The sequence below is a fragment of the Hyperolius riggenbachi genome, chromosome 6 (genome assembly GCF_040937935.1).
Source record: "Hyperolius riggenbachi isolate aHypRig1 chromosome 6, aHypRig1.pri, whole genome shotgun sequence".
NCBI lineage: Eukaryota > Metazoa > Chordata > Amphibia > Anura > Hyperoliidae > Hyperolius > Hyperolius riggenbachi.
This window is the reverse complement of record NC_090651.1, coordinates 233,304,516-233,314,021: the sequence shown is the minus strand read 5'-3', so window position 1 is coordinate 233,314,021 and position 9,506 is coordinate 233,304,516. Positions and strand designations below refer to the sequence as shown.

At 47.9% G+C, this 9,506-nt stretch overlaps 1 protein-coding gene across 2 annotated transcripts; it reads right to left on the bottom strand.

Annotated features, from left to right (window-relative positions):
- Positions 1-279: 279 nt before the first annotated feature.
- On the bottom strand, positions 280-9,037 carry LOC137521371 (uncharacterized). 2 transcript variants are annotated; one of them, XM_068240520.1, is made up of 4 exons: positions 8,851-9,037; positions 4,434-4,681; positions 1,435-1,597; positions 280-1,351 (listed from the first exon to the last, which is right to left on the bottom strand). In XM_068240520.1, the coding sequence occupies exons 2-4, from the start codon at positions 4,618-4,620 to the stop codon at positions 535-537; spliced, it is 1,167 nt and encodes a 388-aa protein (XP_068096621.1). In that variant the 5' UTR covers positions 4,621-4,681; positions 8,851-9,037; the 3' UTR covers positions 280-534. The 2 variants fall into 2 exon arrangements, with proteins under 2 accessions (XP_068096621.1, XP_068096623.1); XM_068240522.1 differs by lacking the exon at positions 8,851-9,037 and adding an exon at positions 8,306-8,343.
- Between the last annotated feature and the right edge of the window lie 469 nt (positions 9,038-9,506).

Here is a 9,506-nt window from a genome sequence, read left to right as displayed (position 1 = left end):
CAGACACTACTGCAGTCAAGAAAATGTTGAGGACAGTTGAGTAACAGGTATATTTAAACCAGCAACATACACCTCCCTAGAAGTTGTTTTTCACTTATATTAGCATGCTGAAAGGAGGTGTTTGATGTCAATTGATCATGCAGTATTCAACATGTTAGACACAGTAATGACAACCTTATATGGTGCAATGGTTTATTTCTCACACCTTTCTAAAGTAACAATGCCGCTTTATTTTTAACAACAAAGTATTTGTTTGAAAGTGGCAGACATCCACATGTATAATTATATATATTCGCATCAATTTTGAAATTGAAATCAAGATTGCCATACCAACTGCAATTTACATTGTCAACCTATCGTTCACGTTTCACAGTTTTGATACACTGTTGGAGAAGTTGAGGGATGGTCTTAAACGCAAAGATACAAATTATAGAAGAGCTATTTCGCCAACTGAAAGACTCCTCATAACATTGAGGTAAACATTATTAATCAACATTTTAACATAAAACATTCTTTTTTCTCTAGCTGAAATTACTAGCAATCTTGTTGGAATAGAAATTCGGTCATTGTATTATCAGCATTGAACGATGGTGGTGTACTGTCAGAGCTGCTTTGTGAGGTGTTTTGAAAGTTCAAATCAGTGTACACTGGATTTTCATGTGACAATGATGAAGTATGATAGCTATGAGGTGGCTCATTACGTACAGGGGGTGGCATGGGGAAATGACCATGGCGACCATGTCGGATGTTTGGCCTATGCATAGCAGGGTAAGTAGGTGGCTCATACATAGGATGAGTATGGTAACGTTGTTGTTGGTATTGAGGGTAGTGATGTTGAGGGCCAGACATGCGTGGTTGAGAAATGAAATGGTGACAACCTTCTGATGGCAGTCTGTCAGTTTGTAAATAAGTGTCCAGGGCATTTGAGATAGCAAGCCTGGCTGCCCATTGCTTGTCTTCAGGAACTTTTTGCAGAAAAGGCACTAAACTTAAAAGATATTGTGTGCATGGATCTTTTAATTTTGCTACTTCTTCCTCTCTTTTATCCATGTGATCAACCGCCTTTTCTATCGAACTAATTAGCTTCTCATCATACTCTGCCCTGCTTATACCTCTCCCCATTCTCCTTCCTTGTGTAGATGCCCTGAACCCTCTATGTGTCACATTGGTGCGTGTCCTGGTAGATGGGGACCTGTTTTGTGTGTCTTGTGGTGGAGTAGATGCACTCTCATCCTGTGTTGCTGTCTCTTGGTCCTGGGAACAGACATCTTGTGTATCAAGGTCACTGTCTGTTTGTGCCAACACTTCTGCATCTTCCTCTGGTGGGTCTGGTGGTAGGCTATCTTCAGTTCTTAAAATAAAAATATAAAAAGATATACTAAGCATATATTTAATCATGGTATAGCAATAGGCTCACATTTGCGCTATACTTACGTAGGATAATCATGATGTGGTCTGAGGAATTCTAAGATGGATGTGAATTTGTATTTCACCCGTTGTGAGCTGCCAGAACCACTTTTGGATTCCTGAAACTGTTTTTCCAACTCTTTCCGATAACTATCACGTACCGACTTCCATCTTCTACGAAGAACAGCAACTAAAAAACATAATTTATCATTTTTTTTTTTTATTTACAGATTCTTGGCTACAGGACAATTGTATGCAGCACTGCATTATCAATATAGGATGGGAAGAAGTACTATTCGTTATCTGGTTTTGGACACCTGCACTTTACTTTGGAATGTGCTTCAGCCAGACTTTATGCCCACACCTGATTCTGCTATGTGGGAGTCAAACATTCAGATGTTTTGGGACAAACACCGGTTTCCTAACTGCCTAGGAGCAGTGGATGGCAAACATGTCAGAGTGGTCATGCCTGCCCGCAGTGGCAGTGTTTATTACAATTACAAAAAATACTTCTCACTTGTGTTAATGGCTGTGGCTGATCCAGAATACAAATTTATATATGTGGATGTGGGTGGTTATGGTAGTTCTCATGACTCAGCTATATTTCGCCATAGTCGCTTTGGAATTAAACTTCAAGCTGGCACTTTGAATATGCCTGCAGCACGACCCTGGCCTGGCACACAAGAACCAAATTACCCATGTGTGTTTGTGGGTGATGAGGCTTTTGCCCTTTCTGACCATGTCATGTGCCCCTATGCTCAAAGACATTTGACTGAAAGCAAAATGAGATTCAACCACCACCTCACACAAGCAAGGCAGGTGGTTGAATGTGCCTTTGGGATTCTGACCAGTAAGCAGAGCCGGATTAAGACTAAATGGGGCCCTAAGCAAAGTAACTGATTTGGGCCCCCCATCATGTCGTAATAGAATCAGAAGATGCAGCTGCACAGCAACATGCCGCACACACCGGGGCAGCCGAGCTACTGGTTGCTATGGGCAACAGCCCGCTTTCCTCTGTGGGTGCACAATGCAGGGAATAGCAGCGGCAAAATGCAGAGTGAGAGATGAATGGCTGGTACATTTGCACTCAGGGGCTGGGGCACCCCTGTGAAGAGAGCGCCAGATATCACAGCAGCAGCACTTTCCCCCTGCATCTCCAGCCTGGCAATAGCAGAAAGCTCTGGACACCGCCAAACCGGAAGCCGTTCCCCAGACAGAATTACATAATGACCCCCACCACCGAACAACTGATTTCCTCCCAAACTAGACAGCCACCATGCAGCCTCCATCCCAGTGAATACGATAGTCCAGCATAGAAGGCAGCCGCATCGGGGGAGAATGACAGCACCAGATGACTCACATTCACCTATTGCGATCCAAACAATAGAGGTCCCGTCATCCGGAGCCCATCTGTCTCCTCTAGAGTGCTGCCGCTTTGATACTACTACTATTACTACTTCCTACTTCCTGTTTGATCTGAGAATCAGGAAGTTCAGAGCGAGCGGCTGCACTGTAGAAGAGACAGATGGGTTTCAGATGACGGGATCTCTATCGCTTGGATCATGGATAAGTGAGTGAGCGTTTGCCATCTGCTGCTATCATTCTTGCTGCAGCTGTGGTTCTCTGTGGGAAGGGAGGGAGGAGTGGGCAGTGGCAGAGCGCACAGTAGCAGGAGGAGGACCTAGGAGGACAGCCTGGCTCTGAACACAATCAGCAGCGCACGGCATCATTTGACAAGACAAATAACATTTATATTGCGCTTTTCTCCTGGTGGACTCAAAGCGCCAGAGCTGCAGCCACTAGGACGCGCCCTATAGGCAGTAGCAGTGTTAGAGAGACTTGCCTAAGGTCTCCTACTGAATAGGTGCTGGCTTACTGAACAGGCAGAGCTGAGAATCGAACCCTGGTCTCCTGTGTCAGAGGCAGAGCCCATAAAGGGACTCCGAGCAGTGCCTGTGGGTATGCCTTTAAGCATACCCACAACTAATTAATTACGTCCTCACACCTACCAGCATGATGTTTGTAATTATATCCCCCTGGGTTCCTTATATTTCATTGCATTGTGTTGAATCGAGCTGCCGACTTTGGAGAAAAGTCGTCCTGTGTAATACAATGTAACTATGGAAAGATGCATATCATTTTGAAGCTCTCTTTCCCCTCTTTCCAATGATAGATAAACTGCCACCCTATGCCTTTTGGTTTTCGCTATGGCCGCGATTTCGATCACGAAAATAGTGAAAAGTAAAAGGCATAGGGCGGAGGATTATTTATCATTGGAAAGAGGAGAAAGAGAGCTTTAAAATGATATGCATCTTTCCATAGTTACTGCACTGCTCAGAGTCCCTTTAACCATTATACCATCCAGCCACCGCTGACAGGATGGCGAGGGCTGGTTTATGTACTGATGGGGCCCCTTTGACTCTGAATGGGGCCCCAAGCGACTGCTTTTGTTGCCTGGTTGGTAATCCGGCCCTGCCATTAAGTGGTGCATTTTCCACACAGCCATAAAAATGCAGCCTAAATATGCTATAACAGTTATTAAAGCCACCTGCATACTGCACAATTATGTCCGAACCTTAGATGGGGTACAGGTGGAAGAAGAGATTCCACCAACTGTACTACCACCTGTTGCTGCTGCTACATTACGTGGATCTTATACAGCACTGCAAATTAGAGACAGACTAGCTGAATATTTTGGGACCTAAGTTTATGATTCTCCCATTTCTAATCTAAACACTTGTACATTATGTGAATAAAAATCTAATTCTGTATCATAAAAAAATGCCTGCAAATACTGTGCTTATATTCAATAACATATACTAACTGAATCCAGCATCATCTACATTTAGGCACACACATCCACCTAGCCATGATAAGTGAACACACAGATCAGCACAGATATAATGATGATATATATCATTAAACCAATGTTGTGCAGGGGGAAGGGGCTACAATACCTAAAGTAATGCAAGGAATATAAAAAATGACATTGATAACAAATGCTATAAAAAATACATGACACTTACTTTTTGCTTCTTTGGCCTGTGGTGAAAGTTTATCCCAGGTGCTCTGCAGAAAATCTTTGGCTATACGACTCCAATAAATATTGCCTTGCCCAACCTCTTTATAACCAGGTAAACTTTTATCATAAATTTCTGGTATATTTTGTATTTTTATGATTAAGGCTTCTGTATCAAACCACTTCTGTGCCATCTTCCTTGCTGTAAAGCCTCGCCCAGATCCAACAGCTCACAAACAGGAAGTCCACTTTGACCTGGAAAAAAACATCTCCATCAAGAAAACGCAGGTCAAACCGCTTGTTGTAGCGTTTCCTAAAGCCGTTTGCGTTTTCCTATACTTTACATTGAGGACGAAACGCTTCCGAAAACCGCAAACGCGCAGTATGAGGCGCGTTTGCGGCTTGGCAAAAACCGCAAACCGCCGGTGTGCACCATCCCATTGCAATACATTAGACAAGCGTTTTTAGAGGCGGATGCGGCCGGCGGATCGCTCCAAAAACCGCTCGGTGTGCACTGGGCCTAACACAGGTTTTCACAGAAGAGATACTCCCCATTACTGTGAGTGCTGGAGAGTGGGTGTGGTGAATGGGGCTTACCGAGGGTTAGGAAAGGAGAGCAGAGGCTGATGTAGGGCATCGGGAGAGTTAAGCTGGCCATACACTTATAGATTGCCAACTGATGTGGCAAAAACGATAGATTCCTCTCTGGAACAGTTGAATTAATTCCTACCACACACTGCACATCATTTTACAGTTAAGTCTGCTCTGCTGATCTACCACCGCTCCTGCCCTGCCCCAAATTGACCTAGATGTTCCACCCTGTCTGATTGTTCGACTTTCGTTCAATTATGACCAAATTGTGAAAGTATCAATTGATGGAACATTGTCACAGAGTATATTCCCAGAATATCGATTGAATCTGACAGAAATAAATTGATTTTCCACAGATTTGATCACTTTCAGATTGACGCCCCAAGATGACCGCTCAATTGTAATTTCGGTTGATTTCCAGACCAAATATAGATTGTTTCAGACAGAAAGATCTTGCTAGCAAGGGGGAGGACTGAGTGCACAGCAGTAGATTAGAGGCCGATCGACAGACCCCCTCCAGGTCTTCACTGGGCACCAGGCAGCGTGTTGGCATCCTGTCTGGCAGCACGCATGCTAGTCGGTACTGCAGTTTTATAGATTTTTTTATAGAAATTAATGTGATATCTATAAAACAACTCTACAATATGTGACAGTAATAGATCTCCCTTTGATCAGAGCGGGAAGTACCTGTTGGTCAGTGGGAGAGGTCACTGGGTAGAGTGACCATACGTCCCGGATTGCCCGGGACGCGTCCTGGATTCGGGGTCCGCTGTCCCAGGCTGCATGACGTCCCGGGAAACGTCCCGCTTTCAGCAGCGGGACGTCACGGCCTCGGGACTCTGGCCACTCTATCCTCATGAACTGGCAGCGGCGTCTATAGACGCCGTGCCAGTTCATTGCCCGCAGCCCTGCTCCAGCCTCCTCTTCCGGTGCCTGTTCCGACACCGGCAGGCGAGCAGGGCTACGGCAAGATGGCTGCCGAAGCCCTGTACTGGTGACAATATGTGTCTCCAGTACAGGGCTTCGGGCGCCATCTTGCTGTAGCCCTGTCAGCGCGGGAGACAAGAGCAGGAGGAAGGTGGTCCCGGGAGCAGCGCGCCAGAGGCCGGAGACTTCTGCCAGGTGAGTAAATGCTTTCTTTTCCAGGTGAAATGTTTGCCCGCATTGCGTTTCTTTTCTGGTGAAATGTTTGCCCGCATTGCGTTTTTTTTCCCAGGTGAAATGTTTGCCCGCATTGCGTTTAATTCTGGTGAAATGTTTGCCCGCATTGCGTTTCTTTTCTGGTGAAATGTTTGCCCGCATTGCGTTTCTTTTCTGGTGAAATGTTTGCCCGCATTGCGTTTCTTTTCTGGTGAAATGTTTGCCCGCATTGCGTTTATTTTGTACTGACATGTTGCCCGCATTGCGTTTATTTTGTACTGACATGTTTGCCCGCATTGCGTTTATTTTGTACTGACATGTTGCCCGCATTGCATTTATTTTATACTGACATGTTGCCCGCATTGCGTTTATTTTGTGCTGACATGTTGCCCATTGCGTTTATTTTCTGGTGTCCGGGGTAACTGTTACTGCATTTATTATTTAATGGTCATAGATGGCTATGTTTGCTGCTTTGTGGTTACGGTATACTATTAGCATCACACAGTTTCTGCACACCCATGATGCAAAGTCTTGATTGTCCACATCATGGCGTAAACACTGCTTTCTTATGCCTCGCTGTTACATCATTACGTTAGCTCTGCCCATACAATGTCATGGCCACGCCCATTTTTCGCCGCGCGCTCAGTCCTCCCCACTTTTCGTCCCCCTCCTCCCCGTCCCAGGTTGGACCCACAAAAATCTGGTCACTCTATCACTGGGGTCTGCTGTCAGGGACACATGCAAGGGATCTTACCTGCTCTGCTCCCACACAGCTAACCACCCATTCTTGCTAACACTTGGGCTTCTCTGGAACCTCTGCCTGGTTTCCCTGTCAGGACAGTCTCTCCACTAGTGTTGTCCGGATCATGAACGATTCGGATCTTTGATCCGAATCTATTTTGTGAGTCGAATCATCCAAATCATCAAAATGAGTGATTCGGATCGCAAAAGGGGCGGGGCCAGGAGCGACACGCCCCCTCTCAGCGGGCAGCGGGGTCCTGGAAGCAGAGCAGAGATGGATCGCTCTATTGGAGGGGACTCAGGGGAGCTAGCCTTGCAGGGACAGGTAGAGGGGACATGGGTGCCACTGTGTAGAGCACACATACTGGCTGCAATGCACTGCTCATTATAGGCTGTCTGTTCCTAGTTGTGCACAGTGAACACATTGGAAGCTTTTGGCTCAGCACAGCTCAGTAACTTTGCAGGCACTGTGACTGCAGGGCAATATGATCCTCCTGCACTAGCTCTAAACAGCTGCACTTATCTTCTGGGAATACTTTGGGGAATGCTTTCTTTCACTGTGCGACATTTGCATTCAAGGTATACAGATGAACATGTAGGTGAAATATATGTAAAGCATATGATTGCAGCATGTGGGTATTGTGTGCAAGCAAACATTTATGCTCTCTGCTTCCCTCCTCCCTTCTCTGTCCACTCCCTGCCCTCTGTCCATCTTCTCCCCTTCTCTGTGTGTCCACCTCCCTCTCCTTCTCCTGTCCTGCTAGTCATTTCACCCCCCCCCCCCCCCCCCCCCAATGCTTCCCTTGTAAAATGATCCGAGATTCGGATCAAAGATCCGGATCTTTTCAATGATCCGATTCGAATCATCCGGATCATTGAAAAGATCCGAACTTCCCATCTCTACTCTCCACGAAGTATCCTATCTAGCGTCAGAGCTGCCTACCAGAGGCGGGACAAGGTCTTCCAGCACCCAAGGCTGAGACACCAAAGTGCGCCCCTCCATCCCTCCCCCCCAGCCATCACACACTGATTGCTATTAGACTAAGAGGTGCCCCAGGGCCCACAACCTCCCCAACACCTTAATATTTAGTTATCTGGCTTGCAGTCACTGCCATGTATCCCCTTTTCTTATTTCTTTCTGCTTCAAACACAATTAGGAATGACAGCTAAATGAATTGTGCGCCCCCTCCTACACTGCGCCCTGAGGCTGGAGCCTCTCCAGCCTATGCCTCGGCCCGGCCCTGCTGCCTACTGATGGGAGGCGGAGCTTAAGCGGCCAGGAGGCGGGGCTTCTCGCAGACGGAGGAAGTTCCGCCTCTCGTCCCGTAGCTCCGCCCCTTGCGACGCGTGTGGCTCCGCCCCTTTTCGGCGACCAGCGGTAAAAGAACCCTCTGTCCCTGCTATCACCTGCTGAAACACCCAGTGTAGAAATCACTACAGCGCCCCCCTTGTGAAGCCAGTGTGAGGAAGGAGCGCTGAGATCCGTGACTACAGAGGCTCCGCAATACACAAAGCCCAAATGACGCGCTATGCAGCGGGTGACAGGAAGAAGGGGCGGAGCCGTGCATCGCGTGGCAACACAAGCCTATATAAACACAGGGGGCGAGGCTACGGTATCAGACAGCGGCGGACAGTTGAAGAGGGAGGAGCTGAGGTGAGAAGGCGGAGTCACGCATCGCGTGGCAACACAAGCCTATACAAACACAGGGGGCGAGGCTACGGCATCAGACAGCGGCCGACATTTGAAGAGGGAGGAGCTGAGAAGAGAAGGCGGAGTCGCGCATCGCGTGGCAACACAAGCCTATATAAACACAGGGGGCGAGGCTACGGCATCACACAGCGGCCGACATTTGAAGAGGGAGGAGCTGAGAAGAGAAGGCGGAGTCTCGCATCGCTTGGCAGCAGAAGCCTATATACATGCTAGAGCCAAGCAAGGCTGCAGCGGCACATACCTGGAGAGGGAGGAGCTGCTCTGGAGCCAGAGAAGAGAGGGAAGATCCTAGTGTGGCATTAGTGAGGACGACACGGATAGGAGGAGGCTGCAATGGGAGAAAGCTGGAGAGGGAGGAGCCATGTAGTAAAGAGAATAACCGCCCACCCAGTGCTGAAATCACTAAGCCATCCCCCTCGTGAAGCCAGCGCGAGCAAGGAGAGCCAAGATCAGTGCTTCCTTCACGTGACTACAGACTACGACTGAAGCTCCGCCCCTCTCCTCGTAACTCCGCCATCGTCTCGTGGCTCCGCCGACCATTTCACCGACCAGCGAGGAAACAACTCTATCTCTGCTATCACCATTACTGAAACACCCGGTGCAGAAATCAGTACCCCCATCTCCCCATCGCTAAGATCAATGCATTACGTGACTGCAGAGGCCCGCAATACACGAGGCAAATCACATGCTATGCAGCGGGCGACAGGGAGAGGGGGCGGAGCCGCACATCGCGTGGCAACACAGGCCTATTTACACACGTGGGACGAGGCTGCGGCATCAAACAGCGGCTGACATTAGAAGAGGGAGGAGTGAAGAGCCGATAGGAGCCCCGCATCACTTGGCAGCAGAGGCCTATCTACACGCTATAGGACAAGGCTGAAGCGGCAGGCAGCTGAA